We start from the raw sequence: 24,752 nt of genomic DNA on the forward strand, positions 1-24,752 counted from the left end.
CATCTTTCCTCAACTATTTAAATATTGATATGCTGTTTATTTTATATTCTTGAACTTCTGAGACGCTGTGCTATCTCATCTGTTATTCTCCTGAGAAAGTTCAAAGTGTTTATTTTGGAATATGTCTTCATGTTTCCCAAGAGAAATCAACTATTGTTTCTGGCATTGTGAACTGAGGAAGAGCCAAGCCTGCCCATTGCCTGTGCCAAGGTGAGTTTTAAGGAACAGGTTTGGTGTGAATTCCAGGCTTGAGATCTTACAGGCCATAGTGACTATTACAGCTCACTCTATTTTGCTGACTGTCTAGCACCAACTGCCTTTCCTAGTGGGAATCACACAGGTAAACTCTCAAGACTGAAGCAGTCCCAGGGTTGGGGAGATGGCTTCAAAGTTAATGTGCTTGCCACAAAAAACAAGAATATCCAAGTTCAGGTCTTGACAGTATACAAAAGGTCTCATGTGATGATAAAAGTGTATCATTTTTAAAGTAAAAATTAAATATATGAATAGATATTTTATGTTTGTTACATAATAGGATAATGTAACATTACATAAAAACTTCAAATTTCGATTTGCTTAAGAAGACATATTGGGAGAGAATGTTGGATTTTTCTTTAATATCATTTGCTACAGGAAAAAGCTTATACAGCATCCTATCTTGAAGTTAAAGTAGGATGCATTTTGTAAAATAAGATGAGCCAGAAGATGGCACTCGAGCTGCATGTTTGGTCTACCTGAGATGGTGGTGAGTGAGTTTCCCATTTCCTAGACTTAGCTAGGATAAAATTATATTGACGGATTGTTTCATCCAGTTCTTGTTTCATTTAGGTTGTCTGCTTGCTTAAGAAACATTTCTATCAACAAAATGTCCTTCCATTAATTCTTTCATTTGATTGCCACAAATACCTCTTCCTGGGCCAAATATAATATAATATAATATAATATAATATAATATAATATAATATAATATAATATAATATAATATAATATAATATAATATATACTGTCAATTTATAAAAGAAAAAATCTTTATTTTAAATATATTATTAATTGATAATGTTCTTTTTTTACTTCCTCTATTTGTTATTATTTCTTATTCACTTTCCATTCTTGTTATAGTGCTATCTCTCCTTCCCCTCCCAGTCCTACCCTGACTCCCCTTCCCTCCCCTTTTGGAAAAGGGGAGCTCCCTTTCCCCTCCAGCCTAGGTCATCAAGTTGTACCAGGACTGAGCATGTTCTCTTTCCCTGTGGCCTGGCAAAACAGTCCTGCCAAGAGAAAGTGATCAAAAAGCTGGCAAGTGAGTCCATGTCCAATTCAGTTCCCATTTCCATTACAGAGGACACACATGAGGCCTAAGCTGCCCATCTGTTACATCTTTGTAGGGGGGCTAGGTCCAGTTCACGCATGTCCCTTGGTTGATGCTTCAGTCTCAGCAAGCTCCACTGGGCCCTGGTTAGTTGGCTCTCTTGGTCTTCTTGTGGAGCTCCTGTCACCTCCAGGTGCTTTTCTCTTTCCTCCCATTTTCAATTAGACATCCTATGCATTACCCAATGTTTAGCTGTGAGTCTTTGCATCTGCTTTGAGGTGCTGTTGGGTAGCACCTTTCAGAGGACAACTCTGTCAGACTCCTGTCTACAAGTTTAGCAGAGCACCTTTGATAATGTCAGAATTTGGCACTCTCCAGTAGGGAGGGTCTTTGGTTGGGCCAGGCATTGGTTGGGCATCCCCTCAATCTCTGCTCTATCTTGTCCATCTTTAGCCCTGCACATCTGGTAAGCAGGTTAAATTTTGGGTCTAAGTTTTTGTAGGTGGTTTGGTGTTTCCTCCCTCTGCTAGGAGACTAGTCTATTTCGAGGGTGCTCTTTTCAGTCTCTATGGCCTCTGCTACTCTGCTTGAGTTCCCCTCATATTCTCCCAAGAGCCTACCCTGACTTAGGTCTCCAGCTTGTCACAGAGATACCCCCATCCTCAGTTTCTCTTTTGTCTACAGGCCTTCTGTCCTAGTGCCCTTGTTCTCCTCAGGTCTGATCTCCGTCCACCCTCTTAACTCTCTGCACCCCCTCTCCTACCTCGTTTCTTCTCCTCAGCCATTACCTCTGTCTATTCTATCTCCTCTTCTGAGTGAGATTTATGATCCTCACTTGGATCTTCTGTGTTACTTATCTTCTTGGGGTCTGTTACTTGTAGTATGCTTATCATGTACTGTATGGCTAAAATCCACTTATAAGTGAATATATACCAGGTATGTCTTTCAGGGTCTAAGTTACCTCACTCAGAATGATCTTGTCTAGTTCTATCCATTTGCCTGCAAATTTCAATTTTTTCTTTTTTCTTTTAATTTTTATTAATTATACTTTATTCACTTTGTATTCCCTTGTTTTTTCAATAGCTAAGTATAATAGCATTATACAATACAATACATTGTACAATACATTTTACAGTACAATAGCATTGTATAAATGAGCCACAGTTTCTTTATCCATTCTACTCATGAGGGATATCTAGGTTTTTCCAGATGGGGATTGCATTAAGCGTGTATCTTGCTTTTGGTAAGATGAACATTTTTACTATGTTAGCCATACCAACCCACAAGCATGGAACATCTTTATATCTTCTGATATCTTCTTCAATTTCTTTTCTTCAGAGACTTGAAGTACTTGTCATTCAGGCCCTTCCCTTGCTTGGTTAGGGTTACCCCAAGAGTTTTTATATTATTTGTGGCTATTGTAAAGGGTGTTGTTTCCCTAATTTGATTCTCAGCCCATTTGCCATTTGTATACAGGAGGGTTAATAATTTTTTAAATTAATATTGTGTCGAGCCACTATTCTGAAGATGCTTATTAGCTGTAGGAGTTCTCCTGTGAAATTTTTGGGTTCATTTATAAACAATATCATATAGTCTGCAAGAAATGATATCTTCCTTCTCAATTTGTATTCCCTTGATCTCCTTTAGTTGTCTTATTGCTGTAGCTAGAACTTCAAGCACTATATTGAAAAGGTATGGAGAAAGTGGGCAGCCTTGTCTTGTCCCTTATTTTAGCAGAATTGCTTTGAGTTTCTCTCCATTTAATTTGATGTTGTCAATTGGCTTGCTGTATTATTATGTTTAGGTATAGCCTTGTATCCTTCATCTTTCCAAGAATTTCATGATGAAGAGGTGCTGGATTTTGTCAAAGGCTTTTTTCAGCAGCTAATGAGATGATCATGTGTGATTTTTTTTTCCTTTGAGTTTGTTTATGGTGGATTATGGTGTTGGATTTTTGTATGTTTAACCATCCCTATATTCCTGGGATGAAGTTTATTTGATCATGGTGGATAATGTATTTGATGTGTTCTTGGATTCGGTTTGCAAGTATTTTATTTAGTATTTTTGCATCGGTGTTCATGAGTGAAATTGGTCTGAAATTCTAGTTCTTTGTTGAGTGTTTGTGTGGTTTAGGTATCAGGGTGAGTGTGGCTTCGTAGAATGAGTTTGGCAATGTTCCTTCAGTTTCTATTTTGTGGAATAGTTTGACGAATATTGGGATCAGCTCTTCTTTAAATGTCTGGAAGAATTCTGCTCTATGACCATCTGTACCTGTGCTTTTTTTAGGTTGGGAGGCTCTTGATGACTGTTTCTATTTTGATGACTGTTTAAAATGGTTACCTGATTTGGATTTAAATTTGGTAAGTGAAATCTATCCAGAGAATTGTCCATTTCCTTTAGATTTTCCAATTTTTTGGAATATAAGCTTTTCAAGTATGACTTATTGTTTTTTATGGATTTCCTCATTGTCTGTTCTTATGTCCTCCTTTTTGTTTCTGATTTTGTTAATTTGGTGGATGATGTAATGATGTGTTCTTGTGTTCTCCCTCTGCCTTTTAGTTAGCTTAGCTAAAGGTTTGTATATCTTTTTTATTTTCTCAAAGAACCAGATCTTGGGTTCATTGATTCTTTTTATCAATTAAAATAAAATTTCTTTTTATTTTTTATAAATAAAATAAAATTTAATAAATTTAATTAAATAAATTTTATTTATTAAAAAATAAATAGAATAATAAAAATTAAAATACATTTTAATATTTTAACTAGTTATAACAAAGCAGGGATATGGGCCTCAGACGTTGTAAGCCTATGATGACATTCTTAACATTTCGGTTCATGGAAGCTAATGATTTGTTAGTATGCTCTAAAAGAATTTACCTAATAGTGATGTTGGTTCACACACACAGTTGGGCAATGAATGGCTCTTAAAAAGGCTAAAGACAAACTTAGAAAATCAGTCCTTGGACCTGCAGAATTCCAATTCTTGAGACTCATAGACTTTATAATAAATTCCTCATAACTGTAGAATTTAACATATCTGTGACATTTTTGTTTATGGTAGACTCAAGAAATTTGTTAGAATAAGTGATCATATAGGTGCTTCCTTGGATAGTAGAGGTTTGTTTTATCATGGCTGTGATGACAAACATGTCATATAATCTATGAGGCAAGAATAGTAGCCATTAGTCACACTTGACTGCTGTTTTTGCTTACACATGATTAGTCCAAATGAGGAAATTAAAGTTTAATTTTAAAAATTAACTTAAATCTATGTTGTAACTACCATGCTAGACAGAATATCTTTTAGGGCTTTGTGATACTTTGTAAGTTTCTCTACTCTGCAGTACCGTGGGTGACTGCCTCAGCTGAATTCATAAATGCCATTTCAAGTGAAAATTATGTATTTGATCCGAAAACAAACTTACAGAAGCTACTCTTAGAGTATTACAGGAAATTCCACTATTTGTACCTCTCTGTTTTCTTTCTATGGTTTATTTGCAAATGGATCGCCTTTCAATTTCCTTCAGACAAGTTCAGTTTCCAAGAGATGCATGATTATGTAGATGTGCTGGGGCCATACACACTCCTAGAACTTAAATGCATGTTTTTTTCAGTAATGGTCTCATCGTAGCTGTTCTTAACTGAAGGTGGTCTTGCTCTACTGGAAGCATATTACATCAACTGTAAGCAGTTTTGATTGCCACAACTTGGCAGAAGAGTGGTGGGGAACTGGGTTCTGCGGGCATTTTCTTTATAGAAGTAAGGAATGTTATCAAGTGGCCTAGAGTGCCGTGATGGTCTCCCTCCTCTCCCAAACAAACAAAAACAGAAGAAAAGCACCAGTGACAAAGTGTCAGCAACATGGAAGTTGAGCAATCACTCGCAGAAACAACTCAGAGAGAATGTTGCATTTATTACCATAGTATCATTCAATATGTACAGTGTAACATGTTAGGTGAGACTCATACTTGATACAAAACCTCCGTGAAAACCTTATCACAGGAGATAGCTCATCAATTTTAAAAAGAGGGTAAAGATTTAGATGTACACAGAATAAGTCTGAGTTTGGTTTGATACTACTCTATACTCACATGAGATATTGCAAAATGTGAAAATAAGTACATATGGAAATGACAGTTTCATCAATAAAATTAAGGTATTCTAGAGATGCTCTCCTAATTATTTGAATGTTTTAAATAAATATTCTATTGCAGAGTATACCTGTCACTTAACAGTAAATTCAAATTTCACACAACAGCATCTTGACAAACATCTTGTATCAAACATTTTGTGAATATCAACTGGTACTTTAGTTTCACATGTCAGGTGTTTATATTTTTGGAATTAACTTATACTAACTTCCCATCCTATTCATATTTAATATTCTAAAATGGTTAAAAATAAACATGCTTAATAAAACAAATTAAGATAAAATAAAATACAATTGAAAAATAAATTTATACAAGTATTAACACCTCTCATTTTAGAGATGGAGCTGAAAGTAACCTTCTTAGATTCCTGAACATTTAGATTTCATTAATAAAAAGGATAATAAACATAACTTTTTATTTCCAAGTATAGAAATGTATTTATTCAAGTAAATATCTATATCTCTTCTTTTATGTTATGCTAAAAAAAACATGGTGGGTACACTGCTTCAAAATATACATCAGCTAAGTTGTCTAAAGGAAAAAAACAATATGCACAAATATAAATAAAAAATTTCAGAGAAAAGTTTAATGCTTATCTGAAGATGAAAGGGAATAGTATTGCTCTTCACAACCTCCGGGGTGCTAGCTTCATGTCCAGTGCTTCCTCCATCATTTTGTCACCATTGGCTTAGACTCGTTAATTCTGTCTATCTCGTCAGTAGAGCAACAAACTGCCAATGAGGACTTTTGATGAAGAAGACAAAATCTATGGCGGCATCAGAGAAGGAAGGCATCTCTTGAGAAAAAAAATGGTGGATGGACAATTAGCATTTATTCAATTTCCACATTACTGTAAGTTGAAAAAAGTATGAAGTAGGAGAACAGAGGTGAGCAGGGAGGTAATCAAACACTTTGCAGACTGTTCAGTCTTTCTGAAGCAGACAGCATCTTTTGCATTCATAGTCAGTGGGACCCTTCCATTGATGTGAAAAAACAAAAAGTCTGTCCTCTTCTGACTTAAGAGGAAGAGGCATACTCATTTGCATCTTGAACTAGATGACAAAGCAACATGGCAACAAAGACTGAATACTGAGTACAATTTGCCAGAGGCCCTGTGTGACATGCCAGGTTGGATAAAGGGGTGGCTGTTGCATTAGATATTAGTTTTAGATTTAATCCAGTTCCTATAATGAGTCACTCTGGTGTAAATTCCGGGCTTGTTTTCTTTTCCACAGTCTATTCCCCAACTAACAATTCCGAGAAGATACCAGATACTGCTATCATGTAAGATAACCAGAGGCCCCCCAGAATCACCCTAGAAAAGAGAAAAAAAACATGTTGTCAATTCAATAAACAAAAAGTGACAGAAATGAGAGCTAACTGACACCCGACTGTCTAGCAAATTCATACTTGGAACTAACTTGAGAGCTCCGCCCCCACCATGATGCCTTATTTGACTCCATTAGCTAGAAGTGATGCCTTGTTTCAAATTAGATTCTCACCCTGTTGCACTCTCACTCATCAGTAGAAGGGTGTTCTGGAATGTTCTGTCAATTGTGCAGCACTTACTACTGAAAGGCTAAGGCAGAATTCCCAATAAACACACTTAAAGTTTCTAAATCGTGAGGACTCCTCAGTTTTCTTTAGCCTAAGCTTTCCACAAAAGGTTTAAAGTTTATCTTAAGTAAGGACTGTATCCTTTCCAGAAAACATACCCTGTGATAGCCTATTACAGGTTCTTAGACTGAGGGAAACAATGCAGCGTGAAGGAGGCAGGGGCTTCTGGTGCAGCTTTGAAGCCCCTTCCTTTCCACATTCTTCCTGTTCTTCTTTGTCTCTTCCAGAGTCTGGTGCACAGTGTGAACATGGCAGCCACTGAAGGGGATCCTCCCCAGGTCCCTTCCCTGAGATCTCCATTTTAAGCGAGATCCGAATGCTCTAACTGTACTAATGGTAAAAGGCAGTAAGGAAGCACGAGCCATTGAGAAGAGAATGTCAACTCCTGTGTAGATCATGTTTATTCTCTAAGCCATGTGATTCTGTTGTATGTTGGAAATAAATGTGATTCTCCTTCTCAGAGAGTGAATGAAAGGATTCCCTTGCATTCTAGAATGTGTAGCTGAATCCTGACTTTCTCCTTTTGTTTCTGTAACCTGTTCCCTAATGAGATTGTCAGTTCATTACCTTTTTATTTTTTAATGTTACATCTGAACAGGGATTCTAGATTATATCCATACATGGTCCTTGGTTGGAGATACAGTCTCATAAAAGACCTCTGTGCCCAGATGTATTAGGTCCTTGTGGAGCTCCTGTCCTCTCCAGGTCTTACTAACTCCCCCTTCTTTCATATGATTCCCTGCCCTCTGCCCAAGGTTTGGTTATGGGTCTCAGCCCCTGCTTTGCTACACTGTTAAGTAGAGTCTTTCAGGGACCCTCTGTGGTAGGCTCATGTCTTGTTACTTGTTTTCTCCTTCTTCCAATGTCCATCCCATTTGTCTTTCTAAGTGATCATCTTACCCTGGGTTCTCTTTCTTGTTTATCTTCTTTAGGTGTACATGTTTTAGCATGTTGAGTATATACTGTGTGTGTCTTTCTGCTTCTGGGATAGCTCACTCAGGATGATATTTCCTAGATCCCACCATTTGCCTGCAAATTTTGTAATTTCCTTGTTTTTAATTGCTGAGTAGCATTCCATTGTGTAAAAGTACCACAATTCTGTATCCATTCCTCCATTGATGGAGATCTGGGAATGGCTGATTCTTTGACCTCTCCTCCCCCAGAGGGAGGGGTAGCCTTGCTAGGCCACAGAGGAGAACATTGCAGCCAGGCCTGAAGAAACCTGATAACCTAGGGTCAGATGGAAGGGGAGGAGGACCTTCCCTATCTGTGGACTTGGAAAGGGGCGGGGGGGGGTGAGATTGGGAGGGAATGAAGGAGAGGACTACAGCTGGGATACAAAGTTAATAAACTGTAACTAATATTAAAAAATAAAATAAAAATAGAAACAAAAAATTAAAAAAAACATTAGTTTCCCTCAGTAATGTCTGTAGTAAACTTTGGTGCCCAAAATGTTGAATAAATAAGTTAATGAATATTTCTTACTATCACATGACAGCCAATGACGGGTCAACCTTTGCATACAACAAATGTCACACATATGCCAAATTATCAGAGTCAGTATTGATTTCTCAAGGAGTCATTATGTTTTTGTGCCAAGTCACAATGCTATATAGGTCACATCTTGAATTTCGTAGTTATTTTTAACCCTTCAAATAACCATATTTTAGAATTGATACTGTGCTTAAATGCTTAAAATTAATGTGTTGTAACTATGGAGAAAATGTTGTTTGTGTAATTTGAAAAATAATCTGTGACATACTACAGTCATAGGAATGAGTGCAGATTGTTTTTCCTAATAGTGTAATTCTATTTGGGCATAAGCTATTCAGGGTCAAATGTCAGTAGCTCTTGTCTCCCTGTGGCTTAAAGTTAGTAGAAGGAGATATTCAAAGTTCAGTTATGACTGAGCCTTGGTTCTGTGGCTTAATGATTGTTTTCTACTATCCATCTGAATTACTGGTCTCTACTAAGAGTTCTGATTTGCAACTGGAAACCTTGTTGAGATAGCTCCATTCAGTAAGATGTTTCATGGAGGTTATGTGTTTTGGTGTTATTCAGTCATTTTTCATATCTCCTCTTTCCTGCCTAAGTTAATTTCATGGATTTGTGTTAAATGGCGTTACCCTATGGTAAGTGATTTCATCCTTATCGACTGGAGACATTTTTGTGGATTACAGTGTACTTACCTCACAGGCATCTAGTTTTCCTGTCAAGAATCCAGCACATATCATTCCTGATGATACAGCACCACCATATACATTAACTTGGTTACATACATCATTACTTATGATTTCAATTTCAACCTCTTGTAGAGAATTGGGAAAGGGGCCTATAAAAGGAAGCAATGAACAGATGAGGAACTGTTGGAAGACTTTTTATTCTGACAACTCATCCTAAAGTTGAAACACTCATCCTAAAGTTGACTTTTTATTCTGACAACTCATTCTAAAGCTTAAACACTCATCCTAAAGTTGAGGAATTTGGAACTAATGACAGTGTTCCAGAATCAGTTACACTTTGGGGTGACTTCTGTGTAGAGATACTATATTTGGTACATTTATTGATATCATCTATTTGATCCCTGCAAAACTGTCAAAGATATAGATATGAGTATTCTGGATTTTTAGCTAAGAAAATTGAATATCACCTGGTTAAGAGTCTTGCCCTGATCACCCAGATAAATAATCACATAAACAATGCCAGTTTAAACACAAGGTATTTATCATCATCTGGCAACTACCCAGAATTCTTTTACAAGCATCATTTTACAAAGGACATGGAACACCAACAGTTCAGGCTCTTAAGATCAAAGATAATAAATGAGACCTCATGAAATGGAAATCTTCTATAAGGCAAGGGACACTGTCAATAGAACAAAACAGCAGCCTACAGAATAGGAAGAAATCTTCATCAACCCTACATCTGACAGACGGCTAATATGCAAAATATATAAAGAATTCAAGGAATTAAACTCCAACAAACCAAATAATCCAGTTAAAAATGAAGTACAGAGCTAAATGGAGAATTCACTCTAATTAGGAACCTCTAATGGCCGAGAAGCACTTAAAGAAATGTTCACTGTCCTTAGTCATCAGGAAAATGCAAATCAAAATAACCCTGAGATTCCATTTTATACCCATCAGAATGGCTAAGATCAAAAACTCAAGTCAGACCTAATGCTGGCAAGGATGTGAAGCAAGGGGTACACACCTCCATTGGTGCTGAAAGTGCAAACTTGTACAACTGTGTTAGAAATCTGGTGCTTTCTCAGATAACTGGGAATAGTTCTACCTCAAGATCCAGCTATACCACTCCTGAGCATGCACTGAAAAGATGCTCTACACAGCTATTAAAAATAATAACAACATGAAATTTACAGGCAAATGGATGGATCTGGAAAAGCTCACCCTGAGTGAGGAAACCCAGACCCAGAAAGACACACCTGGTATGTACTCACTTATAAGAGGATATTAGCCATATACTACAGGATAACTATCCTATAATCCACAAACCCAGAGCAGCTAAGTAACAAGAAGGGCCCAAGTGGGGATGTTTGAGTCTGACTTAGAATGGGAAATAAAACAGATAGTGGAAGTGGATGAAGAGAGAGAACTGGGTGGGAAAGGTGGGGGGAAGGGAATGAGGACGGGGATCAGGTATGGGGAGAGCAGTGGGGGTGAGTGGGCTGGGAGGGAGAAGGGAAACCTATGAGGGGCATTTCCGGGACAAGCTAGAGACCCGCAGCAAGGTAGGCTCCAGGGAGAATATGTGGGTGACTCTAGCTGAGGCTCCTAGTAGCGAGGGAAATAAAGACTGAGGGGTCACCTCCCAGAGCCAAGAAAGACTTCCAGTGAGGGGCTGGCAACACCAACCCACCCACAAAACCTTTTACCCAAAATTTATCCTTCCTACAAGGTGTGCAGGGATAAAGATGGAGCAGAGATTGAGGGAATGGCCAATGACTGGTCCAACTTGAGACCCACCCCATGGGAGAGCGTCAGCCCCTGACACTATTAATGATGTTCTGTTACACTTGCAGACAGAAGTCTAAAATAACTGCCTTCTGAAAGGCTCCACCCAGTAGCAGATAGAAACAGATGTAGAGACAGTGGTGGGGTAGTCTTGTGGAAAACATGGGAGGATAGAGAGATCTAGAGTGGACAACAATTCCGCAAGACCAACAGTGCCAACTAACCTAGGCTCCTGTGGACTCACAGAGACTGAACTACCAACCAAAGAGCATGCATTGACTGGGCCTCGGTGGCCTGCACATATGTATCTGATGGGAAGCTTGTTCTTCATGAGGGTTCCCCATCAATTGGAACAGGGCTGTCTCTGATATGGACTCTGTTGCCTGCTTTTGGATCACTTTCCCCTAGCTAGGCTGCCTTATCTGCCTCGTTGGAAGGGGATCTGCTTCATCCTGATAAGACTTGATGTGCTGGGGTAGGGAGGGTGGCAGAGGGGCTTCCCTTTTCTGAGGCGAAGGGGGAAAGAGAGAAGCAGGTGAGAGGAGAGAAAGCCAGGGGCTGTGATGTGCAATTGGGTTGTAAAGTGAATGGATGAATAAATTAATTAATTAATGAGAAAAAAAAACCCTGCAAAGTAAGGCATAAACTAAAGCCAAAAAAAGTGTATGGATACTATTTATAGCTGAAGTCTTCATAATTTTAAAAATTTCTGTTTTGATTTTTATGGGACTATCTTGATTTATACTTTGTAATTTCGTATTTGTTTGGGGGTTTCCATGCAGAAGCAGCATAGGTTTGCACTTTTGGTGTCCTTGTTTCTCTTGAGATACTCACCATTCGCTTTCAGTGCTCCCCATCCAGTGACAAACACTTTGCTCTTCGGCAAGACCTGAAAAGTAGCATCAGGGAGACAGACTCTGCGTACATTTTCAGAATACTGGATGGGGCTGGAGAGCTTGACCACAGCGATATCGTCATCGTGTTTGTGAGCTGCGTAGTTCTCGTGAATGATGATGGATTCCACCCTCCGAGTCGTCAGTGGACGGCTTAAGGTTGTCCCAAAGCTGACTGTCCACAGTTTGGGGTTTTTGTAACTGATCACAAATGAAAAGAAGAACAAGTTCATTTCTGGTCTAGAGTTGCCCAGGATTCTGGATGAGCAGTGGGACATAAGTGCGGGAGAATGGCACATCCTTTAAAGGATTTGGCCTTTCCCGCCATCTCATTTTTAGGCTTTCCCATCCTGACCTTCTGCTTTCTCGGCGATAAAAAAGATTCTGTTACAAAGTAGGCTTAGCTATTCTCTTTGAGGATAAGAATGCATTTTTTTAAGGAAACAGCATATTACTGGTATTTTATTATACAAACATAGTAAGGGAACAGGGGCTGTCTTTGACATTAACTCAGTGGCTGTCTCTTTGATCACCTCCCCTGAGAAGGGGAGCAGCCTGATCAGACCACAGAGAAAGATAATGCAGCCAGCCCTGATGAGACCTGATGGTCTATGGTCAGAGGGAAGGGGAGGAGGACCTCCCTTATCAGTGGACTTGGAGAGGGGCATGGGAGGAGATGAGGGAGGAGGATGGGATTGGGAGAGGATGGGGGAGGGGCTACAGCGGGGATACAAAGTCAATAAATTGTAATAAATAAAAAATCAGATAATAAAAACTTTAAAAAATTGAAATATTGACATAATTACATATATTTTTGCAGAGACTCATATATACCCATCACCAAGCACAGTTATATATTTTTATTCACAGGTACATAGAGAAGGAGACATAGACAAAAAAGAAAGAAAAAAGACATAGAAACACAGAAAGAAATTTGTAGGCCTATTTCATGTCTTTTTCTTTCTTTTTTATTTTTTAATTTTTTTGTAATTTATTCGCTTTATATCCCAATTGTAGCCCAATCCATTTTACACATTTTTCTAATGATTCTTTTCCATTGAGCTTTCCAACCAGGATATTTCCCCATCTCATTTTAACTTCACTAGGGTTATCATATGTCTCTTTTTCAACAGTGCCACGTGTTAAATCTTTAACAGTCACACAGAGAATAAAAACACAGATCAATGATATTCAAGTAGAATATCAGTTGTGAGTTATAGGCTGGGATACAATTAATGGTGCTAAAAGAAAACGTCAATGTATTTTAGGGAACTGGTGAGCATACTTGGTCTTTTTTCTGTGTTGACTTCTTTCTAGTTAAAACTGAGATCACTACTAAAGACATTTCAGTTGGAGTTGAAAGCAATCTATTCTTTGCACTTCTCTCCAGGAACTGATATTCTTTTCCACTCACCCCCACTGCTCTCCCCATACCTGATCCCCGTCCTCATTCCCTTCCCCCCATCTTTCCCACCCAGTTCTCTCTCTTCATCCACTTCCACTATCTGTTTTATTTCCCCTTCTAAGTCAGACTCAAACATCCCCACTTGGGCCCTTCTTGTTACTTAGCTGCTCTGGGTTTGTGGATTATAGGATGGTTATCCTGTAGTATATATAGACAGAAAGATGGAAGAGAAGGTAAGAATGATTGGATATGAATGTGAGAAGCAGTGACGCTGGGACTCTCGGGATACCACGAGAACTCACTTGTCAAAGCAGTGGGCAGAGGTCAGGAGCCACTGGGAGCCAATGAGAGAAGCGCCACAGAGGTGAATCCCGTCCACCTGCAGGCTGCTTTGCCATGGCCAGGAAGCTTTGTCTGCAGGTTTGCCATCAGCAATTCTTGCCGTGGGTGGGTACTCCATCCCCAAGCCACAATCTGCAGCCAGAAGAAAATAACATGCTTACTTCCATCGAGTTATAAACCTGATTGGATGTCTTTGTCAAACAGCTAAGCCTGAAGACATTTATGGATGTGCCGTGCCTTTAAAATATTCATTGACATTAAGAGTGACTGTAATGAGGATGCTAGATATTCAAATTGATTGAATATGCATATTATTATAATTAAACTATTAATAATTAAAAGCTAGTTATCAGCTTCTTTAGTGTATTTGAAGCAATTTTCCTTTGAAATTAGTTTTTCACATTTTCTGAGTCCTGTTAGGCGTAAAAGGTTACTCTAGTGATATTTGATAGTTTTTCAGATTCATTTCATCCATAATATTTTAAATGCTTGAATAAATACTATTTTCTATATTATAGTTAAGGGGTTTATTTAAGTCTATATAAAAGTTTATATTTTAACAAATTAAACCAAATAAAAACAACTTGGAAAAATTTAAGGAAATTTTTAAAGAAGTCATCAGTGAATCTTACAACTGAAAGAGAAAATATTGCCATAGCATCCATAAAAGCATTTCTAACTACTAGCATTTTTTTTCATTGATTAAAAGTAATTCACATATCCATTTAGAAATACCAAAGATATTTGAGGAACTGGATACATAGAGATAAAGGCCACAGTGTTTTGAGATTGAATTCTTTGTTTTAATAACTCATCAGTGACAGTCTGGGACTTACTGCTGTTGAGAATATGTTCTGCTTGTGCTGCATTCATTTCTGGAAAAAAAAGTCCAGGTCACTGTTCAGAGACATAACTGCTATAATTTAAAGTACAATGCCTGCATGACACGAAGTTCTAAGATTTGAAAAAACTGTACTAATGAGCAAACTCAATGTAAAAGCAATAATCCTATAGCTTTTAGGATCAATTAATTTTCTGACTGTACATAGATTCAAGGAAGATCCTGGCATGACTGCAAAGTCATTGACATACACAGATATTGATCTGGAAAATTAACCTCATACCAATTTATTGAAGCAGAGTCAAATAAACGTTGTGTCAGGACATTTACACATGCCCTACAACATACAAAGAAATCTTTCCTTGTGGCCTCACTTGAATGGTGCTATGTAGTACAGGCATTCAAGGCATCTTCAAAGCCTGGCATTTACGATTGGCCCACAGATTTTATTTTCTATTGTCTGAGATTCCACTGGCATTCAACATGTCATTTTACCACTTTTTACTCATAAAACAGAACCGAAAATGTCATAAGCTGTGGCTGTCTCCCCAAAACATGTCTGTTGTTCTTCATGCTGACACGTGTAGTGATAACCAGTTAAGCATATTTGGATGAAAACAGATCTAGCATTTCAGCGTCAATTCTTCCACGTAGGTCTGGCTCAAGGGACGTTGAATTGGAACTGCTGTTAGAAAGTTAATTATAGAAAATCCTTAAGATTTACTGTAAAAATAAAGCCCTCTCATGATTTTCCATCTTTACAATAAATGCAGACTTTCCAGACGGACCTAGGTGGCTGGGTTCCTAATATGTCCTAGTGTCACACTGAACCTCTCTTCCTCTTCACTGTCTTGGCCTTCAAGGTCTTGAATGTGTCTGGGTCTTGCTTCTACTGGCAATCTTTGACCAGCTACTCACTTCATCATAATGCTTTTCCTGTGGCCTTTTCATGCATTGCAATGATCAAAACCTGAGTTGCCATAGAAATAACATAACTAACCAATAATCTAGGCTTCCAGCTTAAGCAGGTTGACTGTTTGCTAAAATAGAAAAATAAATAGGATCAAGATTTTCTAAGCAAATAGTGCTCAGAATATACAAACTTCTATTCAAACTGAAACAAAACAAAATAGGAAGTCTGCAATTTGAATGAGAACACAACCAATAAATGATAATTTGGAGACATTTTACAATGCTAGAAATAACTGATGCAGATTTTGAAGAGCTGTCACAACCAAGGATATATTCTCTTGTAGTAAATAAAAATAGAAAATATCAGGAAAGCAGTAGAAATAACTTTTTTTAAAAAAGCATTGAAAATGATAGGAATGAGCAAATAGCCAAACTACAGTGATAGCAGCGGGAACAGACCACCTGGCTTGATGATGTTCCTAGAGAAGATAGATGACAGGAACAGCATCAGGGAGCTGAGGGCAATAGCAGGATTATTCAGCTTGAAAAGTAGAATAAAACAACCCAAATGAGCAAACCCTCTGGTGTCTGTGAGATACTATACAGGACACTGATATTTGTGGTTTTCTGGAAGTAAGGAAAATACATAAGGGTCTTAAAAGAGCATATGAAAAAAAAGTATGGCTGAAAATTCCTCAAAATTCCTCAAATTAAAGACAGAGATGTATAGATTCAAATAATGAGAAAATTCTAAATAGGATAAAGTTACAAGTAATGAAATCTTAGAGAAAATAAATAGAAAAGAGAACAGAACAATTCTGAAATTGACTTTCTAAAGACCCTTTTTATGTTTGCCTACATTCAGGGGACTGAGCTATCTTATAGAGCTAAAGGTCAAACATTTGGCACAGAGCCAATCCCCCACCAAGTGCTGAGCTCAGTGCTTGTGTACACCACAGAGTAGAGAGGGCACATTTCCTGTACCCAAGGGAACAAAGTCTGTTGTAAAAAGAAATAAAATAGAACACACATAATAAGGTGTACCCTTCTCCAACAAACACATGTAAGTATCTATGCACACATGCACACAAATTTGTAAATATAAAATTTCATCTCATGCATACTGTGTGCGTCAACTACAGCTTTCTTTCAGCAAGTCTTACCTTTGCCACGTAAAGCTCAGTTCCTGGATTCAGGGTGTACTCTGCTCTATCTGGTGAGACCTCAAGATTTTCTTTTAAGCTGTTTGATTCTTCTTCATGACCTTGTCACAACCTATAGTATAACTGTCTTCTTGATTTATCATAATCACTCTTGCTCTCTCAGTTTTGGGGAAGAAGCAATGAGGGAATATTTCCTGGTAACTTGTGACTTGCTGTTAGCTTTCCACCATTAAATTCTGATGACATAGGAAAGCTTCTAAATTAATTTAGAGGCAAACAGCTGTCTGCGAATTATAAAGACCTTTGTAAAATCTCATATACCAAACATTTATCAACTACCGCTTCACATCTGTGTTGACAGGGAGATAGTTTCATTTTATTTTATCATTTTATTTTATTTTTGTGACTGAGATACATCTTAGCAGGGCTTGGCGTTTTTCTTCAGCTCACTCTATGTCTGGGCCAAACCTATCCTGTGTGCTGTGGGAAGACTGGGTTAATCTAACATCTCTGTGTGTGTGGTGTATGTGTGTATGTGGTATATATGTGTGTATCATACCACATTTACATTCTAGAGTCAGATTAGAAAAATATTGTCAAAAAAAGAGAGTTAGCGATTAGTGTATCAATAGCATAGGTCAGGCTGTTTTTAAATATCACATGCATTGTTACTAAATTGAAAAGATGTCATTGTGGGTTGTTTTAATAAGGGAAATATTTTTATATTTGGATAATCATACAATTTTTATAATTATTTTTATACCAAGCAAGGGAAGGTAATTTTTGTTGCCACTGAGTGACAGCTTGTTCATTATATGGTTGCTCAGAGACCTAGAAGAGAATGTTTTTATTTTGTAATGAAATAAAGACGCTTTCTCTGTAGTCTCAAGACTGTCAAAAAGTGTTTACTAATGAGAGAAGAAAAAGGAAGTCTTTCTTGCCTCTAAGATAAGGTGATGAAATGTCTCTCTTCAAGAAGCTGTCTGTGGATTGCAACTTCTTGTCCAAAATGCTTTTAGCTTGTCTTTTCAAAGTGCCCACATTGTTACCGAAAAACTGAAATTTAATCAGTATGTCTGCTTTCAAACCATCATTACTTGGCCTGGAAAAGAAAGACACCAACGTGAGGCAATGTCTTACAATGTCTTAGTAATTATTATTAATACCATATTATTAGTACTTAAATGTTATTTGTATCTTCATGAAAATAAAACATCCAGTTTATTGTCATGATTTTCCCTTTTATATATCACACAGATGTTAAGTCTTACATTATTTTCTGCTTATAAAACTTGATCATTATCTTAGTGACAGATGGAAAATTATAAATACAACTTTGTTTTTATATCCTATATTTATATTCTCGTGTTGTAAATATTCCTAGAAGATAGCTACTATGGAACAAGTAAAATCAACAGAAGTAACAGGGATTTGTGGAATCTTTAACTGAAATGCAAAGATGATAGAGTAGAACACATTTCATGATTTTTCAAGAACCCTCCCTGTGTAGGAGCATTGCAATCTGAGGAGACTGTGCTAGCTTTTCTTTGGTAAAGCTTTGGTCTTTAGATGTTGCCTGCAGAGGAATTAGGTGAAGAATAACTAAATAGTACAATGTGAATAAATTAACTGTGGTTACCAAAAGTTGACAACTTGGGATTTAACATAGTGATGCTTTAAACTGGATCTTTGAAATATCACATCGATCTGAAAAATAAAATAAGGGACAAGAACTTTGTTAAGTATTAATGTTATACATTTCAAAATGCCAATTTAAAACCTGCCATGACATGGAAATGTCATTTCTCTTAATGTTTGTTTATATCTCAAAGAAGATATTTGTATATATCTCAGAGAAGCTCATTTGAACTTAATCTTGTTGTCATATAGTCAGTCCCATAATCTGAAAATCTTCCCATGTGTTTGAAGTTCATCAGCACAAAGAGTTGAATTAAGGCAGGCATTTCAAAAGCTGGAGTTGGAGGAGGCCCAGAGATACTCTGTATAAGGATGCCACGCACAGTCCCATTACCCACTGAAAATCCAATGTCTTGAAACCCACTTATATTAGTTTCTGAGTGTAATGCACAAACCAGTTTTTTTATGTTTTGGTAAGACAATTTCAGATAAATTTTGATGCCTCAGAGAAAGGATTGGGAATTGGGTGCATTCACAGGCATTTTTACAAACTTAGTTACTTAGCCAAAGAAATGTATAAAATATTTTCCTGGAATAAAATATGTCTATGAATGCTATTACGTGCCATTTGTCTTTATTATTTGGAATATTTCACCATTAGCGAAAGATTTTAGATCAACTTATTTCTTAACAAAACCCGGAGCAGTGAAAACGGAACAATGATTGTTGCAAGATCATTCATTATGACTGGCTCGTTAAACTCGCTTGTCAGAAAGAAAAATTCATCTTATGTGCACATGGATTCCTGTGGAGGCCAGAGCTGATATCAGGTGTCTTTCCCTATTGCTCTCCACCTTACCTACTTCCAGGGTAGCAATGGTGCTAGCAGCAAAGCATAGATTTACCTCATTGTTGACTTTTTGTTTCAGGTCAGTCTGAAGTTTTGACTCCTCTTTGGACAAATCTGAGCTGTATCTGATGCTGGGAATCCAGAAGGAGGCCTTGTAGTAGTGAGTCTTCTGATCTGAAAGGCAGAGCAGAGATGGGATACTTTCTACTAATCCCTTTGAGCAAAAGAAGTAGAGGATACTGACAGTTTTTTTGTTGGAAGCTTGGTCATCTGTACCGTAGCACTCAACGGCATGACTCCTCTCACAGGTGGGGCAAGCAGGAGCTAACTGTATTATGATTGCTCAGAGGTTTGTACAGAGCACATCAGTTCTCACAGAATTAGACTAATCTCATAAAGTCAGGCTCTTCCTGGTGTTTCATGTCCTGTCTTGCCATGTGATCTCTTTTTCAAGCATTACTCGCCCCCAATGTACACACTTCTCAGGATATCATCTTCAATGTTGTAATGGTTCTTATTGCAGTCACCCAAACTAGCCTGTATCATTATCAGACACCTGATGCCTCTTTTATTAATAGAGTATCCTGGTTTTTAAATTTTATTTATTCATTTTTTATATTAATTACAGTTTATTTACTTTGTATCCCAGCTGTAGCCCCTTCCTCATTCCCTCCCAATCCCAACCTCCCTCCCTCACTTCCTCCATTGCCCTTCTCCAAGTCCACTGATACGGGAGGTCCTCTTCCCCTTCCATCTGACCCTAGACTTCATCAGGAGTGACTGCATTGTCCTTCATTGTCCTTTTCTGTGGCCTGGTAAGTCTCTTCCCCCTTCAGGGGGAGGTGATCAAAGAGTTCATGTCAGAGACAGTCCCTGTTCCTCTTACCAGAGAACCCACTTGGATACTGAGCTGCCATGGTCTACAATTGTGCAGGGGTTCTAGGTTATCTCCATGAATGGTCCTTGACTGGAGTATCAGTCTCAGAAAATACCCCGGGCCCAGATTTCTCGGTTCTGTTGCTCTCCTTGTGGAGCTCCTGCCTCCTCCAGCTCTTTCTATCTCTCCTTTCTTTTTTTTTTAATGTTTTTTTTATTAATTACACTTTATTTACTTTGTATCCCCCTGTAGTTCCCTCCCTCCTCTCCTCCCAATCCCTCCTTTCCTTCATCTTCTCCACTCATGTCCCTTCCTATGTCCACTGGTAGGGGAGGTCTTCCTCTCCTTCCTTCTGATCCTAGTCTGTTAGGTCTCATCAGGAGTGGCTGCATTGCCTTCCTTTGTGGCCTGGTAAGACTGCCCCCCCCCCTTTCATGGGGAGGTAATTAAAGAGCAGGCCAGTCAGGTCATGTTAGAGACAGTTCCTGTTCCCATTACTATGGAATCCACTTGGAGACTGAACTACCATGGGCTACATCTGTGCAGGGGTTCTAGGTTATCTCCATGAATACTACTTGGTTGGATAAATGGTGGGAACTGGAAAAGATCATCCTGAGTGAGCTATCCCAGAACCAAAAAGACACACATGGTATATACTCATTCATATATACATATAATATAGGACAAACCTAAAATCTGTACACCTAAAGAAACTAATCAAGAGGGAGGACTCTGGCTAAAATGCTCAATCCCCATACAGAAAGGCTAAGAGGATGGACATCAGAAGAAGGAGAAAAGAGGGAACAAGTTAGGAACCTGCCACAGAGGACCACTGAAAGGCTCTGCCTTGCAGACTATCAAAGCAGATGCTAAGACTTATGGGCAACCTGTGGGCAGAGTGCAGGGAATCTTATGAAGGGAGTGGGAAACAGTAAGATCTGGAGAGGACAGGAACTCCACAAGGAGAGCAACAGAACCAAAAAATCTGAGCACAGGTGTCTTCCCTGAGACTGATATCTCCCCCTTCTTTCATAAGATTCCCTGCACTCTGCCCAAAGTTTGGCTATGAGTCTCAGCATTTGCTTTGATACCCTGCTTGGTACAGTCTTTCAGAGGCCCTCTGTGGTAGGCTCCTGTCCTGTTCCCCGTTTTCTCCCTCTTCTAATGTCTATCCCATTTGCCTTTCTGAGTGAGGTAGTATCCTGGTTTTTAAAAGAATTTTATTATAGCAACATTAAATAGACTAACAGTCATATAATTGGTACACTACAAAAAATCAAATATTTAATAGCTGTAACCACTTCCGCACCCCCAAACCATTTTACTATCACATATCTTCATAACCACCATGGTGTATGTTGTATCTTGACACAATTACTACCTATTATAGGTGGTAATTCATAGTCGGTGACAATTCATAAATTTAATTAATTACTTATAATTAATACCATAATACAATAAGTTAATAGCAATGTTAAAATTTCTACTATAATAAATTTTTACTATATATATATATATATATATATATATATATATATATATCATCACACCCTAAAGAGCATATCTTGTGAACTTCTTGTACTAGTCAAAAGATGCTATTTCATGAACAGCATCAGGTTTTGACCAGTAGAAATAATTTTTTTCCATTAATGATTACCATTTCCCAAATCCATTCAAAGAAAATTTTTATTTTGTGATTGGAGAAAAACGCTAAGGTTTAGAAATGTGTGCATTCAGTCTTCAAGCTTTCAAAGTAGTACAATAAAGTAGTGCCTCACCATACGCCAAAAAATAGATGAGAACACCGATGAGTATTGCCAAAGCCAACAGAACAGCAGTGGTAGTGAGGGCAACCATCCACGGTTTCCAGGAACGCTTTCTTCTACCCAGGATTCCTGGCCTTTTGAGAGGAAAAAAAATTCATATTAAAAACAAGTAGGGCTCTAAGACAAATATTTTTGATATTCAAATTATTTCTCCCTGGAGCTCTTAATTAGCTCATATCATTTGGTAACATTTGACTATTTTTTAAATATTAGAAAAGTACTATAAAGATCAAACTGACTTTTTAACTTTAAAGAGTCAGCATCAGACAGAAGTTACTATTGTAAATAATTTCTGGTCCATGATGAGAGGTAGTCTTAAATTCCGGAAACCAGAAAAAGATGGACCTAGTCTGAAATACAGACTCCAGGAAACAGTGAGGTTTTCAGATAAGCAGATGGCCAGAGGCCAGGGTAAGAACACACCCAACAAAACCCAGGACATTATGGCTTCAACAGCAACATCCCAAATCAATGGACACTTCAATTAATTGGAAACACAGGAAAATGGCTTTATAACTATGCTTTTCCCAGTTATTAGAGGCTCATAAAGAGGAAACGAACAAATCCCTCAGAGAAATGGCTACACAAATTGAGGCAAACAAAGAGGAAATGAACACAGCTCTCAATGAAATAAGCACACAAATGGAGGCAAATAAAGAAGTAAACAAAGCTCTCAAAGAAATACAGGCAAATACAGCCAAACAAGTAGAGGTACAATTAGCGGCATATGGAGAGGAAACGAACAAACAAATAGAAGCCATCATTGAAAAGCAGGACTCCACATTCAAACAAATGAAGGAAATGTTGCAAGACATGAAAACAGAATTAGAATCAATAAAGAACACACAAAGAGAGAAAAACCTGGAGCTGGAGAACATAGAGAAAAGATCAGGAACCACAAAGGTAAGCATCACCAACAAAATACAAGAGATGGAAAAGAGAATCTCAGGTGCTGAAAATACACTTGCAGAAATTGATACATCTCTGAAAGAAAAAATAAAATCAGAAAAGTTCCAAACACAAAACATCCAATAAATGAAGGACACCATGAGAAAAGACAAAATCTAAGAATATAGGAGTAGATATATATATAAAAAAAAAACCAGGCTCCAAGGACTGGAAACTATTTTCAGGAAAATCATAGAAGAAAATTTTCCCTACTTAAAGGAAACGATGTCCATAAACATACAAGAGACCTCCAGAACACCAAATAGACTAGACCAGAAAAGAAACTCTATGTCACAATATCGTCAAAACACTGAACCTACAGAACAAAGAAAAAAAAATATTAAAAGCAGCAAGGGAAAAAGGCCAAGTAACATATAAAGGTAGACCTATCAGAATCACACCAGAATCAACAGAAACTATGAAAGCCAGAAGGGCCTGGACAGGTGTCATGCAGACCTTAAGGGACCACAGATGCCAACCCAGACTACTATACCCATCAAAACTTTCAATCAACAAAGATGGATAAATAAAAATATTTCATGACAAAACCAAATTTAAACAATATCTAAACAGTAACCCAGCTCTACAAAAGTTACTAGAAGGAAAATTCCAACCCCATGAAAACAACTACATCCAAGGTAACATAGGACATAGATAACTATACAACAAAAAAAAAAAATCAAAAGAATACAAGCAATGAAACACAGCAACAACACTAACCCCACATCAAAAGAAAGTAACATTCGATGGTCACTAGTATCTATCAACATCAATGGACTCAACTCTCCAATAAAAAGACACAGACTAACAGAATGGTTGTGGAAACAAGATCCAACATTCTGTTGCATCTAAGAAACACACCTATGCAACAAAGATAAGCACTACCTCAGAATAAAGAGCTGGAAAAGTGTTTTTCAAGCAAATGGACCCAGAAAACAAGCTGGGGTAGCTTTTCTAATATCTAATAAAATAGACTTTCAACAAAAATTAATCAAAAAAGATCAGGAGGAGCAGTACATTCCCATCAAAGGTAAAATACACCAAGAGGACATTACAATTCTGAACATCTATACCCTAAACACAAGAGTGCCTACATTCATAAATGAAACATTGATCCCAATACCTTAATATTGGGAGACTTCAATACCCCACTCTCACCAAGGGACAGCTCAACTAGACAGAAGCCAAATAGGGAAATATAGGGACTTACAGAGGCCATAAATCAAATGGACCTAATAGATGTCTACAGAACTTTTCATTCAAACTCAAAAGAATATACCTTCTTTTCAGCACCTCATGGAACCTTCTCCAAAATAGACCATAGAGTTGGTCAGAAAGCAAGCCTTAACAGATAGAAGAAAATTGAAATAATCCTCTGTATTCTATCTGACCACGACGGAATAAAGCTGGACCTCAAAAACAATGGAAATAACAAAAAAGCCTACAGGCACATGGAAACTGAATAATTTGCTACTCAATAACAGTTCGGTTAAGGGAGAAATAAAGAAAGAAATTAAAGACTTCCTAGAATTCAATGTAAATGAAGGTACAACATACCCAAATATAAAGCACATATAAAGCAGTGCTCAGAGGAAAATTCATAGCATTATGTGCCTTCAAGAAGAAATTTGTAACATCACATACAAGCAACTTGATGGCCCAACTGAAAGCCCTAGAAAAAAAAGAAACAGAGACACAAAAGAGGAGCAGAGGGCTGGAAATAATCAAACTCAGGGCTAAAATCAATAAATTAGAATCAAATAAAACAATTCAAAGAATCAATGAAACCAAGAGCTGGTTCTTTGAGAAAATCAACAAGATAGACAAACCCTTAGCCAAACAAACTAAAAGGCAGAGAGAAACAATCCAAATCAGTAAAATCAGAAATGAAAAGGGGGACATAGCTACAGACACTGAGGAAATCCAAACAATCATTAGGTCATACTACAAAAGCCTATATGCTACAAAATTTGAAAATCTGAATGAAACAGACAATTTTCTTGATA

At 37.7% G+C, this 24,752-nt stretch overlaps 1 protein-coding gene and 1 long non-coding RNA gene across 2 annotated transcripts in view; one reads left to right on the forward strand and one right to left on the reverse strand.

Annotated features, from left to right (window-relative positions):
* Positions 1-131: 131 nt before the first annotated feature.
* LOC132652817 (uncharacterized) lies at positions 132-7,439 on the forward strand. The gene is made up of 3 exons (XR_009590373.1): positions 132-210; positions 3,596-3,669; positions 7,305-7,439. It is a non-coding gene; the product is annotated as an uncharacterized LOC132652817 (long non-coding RNA).
* LOC110565589 (transmembrane protease serine 11G) overlaps positions 5,272-24,752 on the reverse strand; it is a 42,604-nt gene continuing 23,123 nt past the window's right edge. Inside the window, exons 2-10 of the mRNA XM_021663294.2 lie at positions 21,751-21,872; positions 19,151-19,269; positions 18,247-18,314; positions 17,549-17,709; positions 14,528-14,566; positions 13,652-13,823; positions 11,886-12,145; positions 9,267-9,409; positions 5,272-6,775 (exon numbers count right to left, since the gene is read on the reverse strand). Coding sequence (XP_021518969.1) covers positions 6,614-6,775; positions 9,267-9,409; positions 11,886-12,145; positions 13,652-13,823; positions 14,528-14,566; positions 17,549-17,709; positions 18,247-18,314; positions 19,151-19,269; positions 21,751-21,872 — 1,246 coding nt within the window. The 3' untranslated portion in view covers positions 5,272-6,613. The remainder of the gene's footprint in view (positions 6,776-9,266; positions 9,410-11,885; positions 12,146-13,651; positions 13,824-14,527; positions 14,567-17,548; positions 17,710-18,246; positions 18,315-19,150; positions 19,270-21,750; positions 21,873-24,752) is intronic.

Source organism: Meriones unguiculatus, chromosome 3 (genome assembly GCF_030254825.1).
Source record: "Meriones unguiculatus strain TT.TT164.6M chromosome 3, Bangor_MerUng_6.1, whole genome shotgun sequence".
NCBI classification, from domain to species: domain Eukaryota; kingdom Metazoa; phylum Chordata; class Mammalia; order Rodentia; family Muridae; genus Meriones; species Meriones unguiculatus.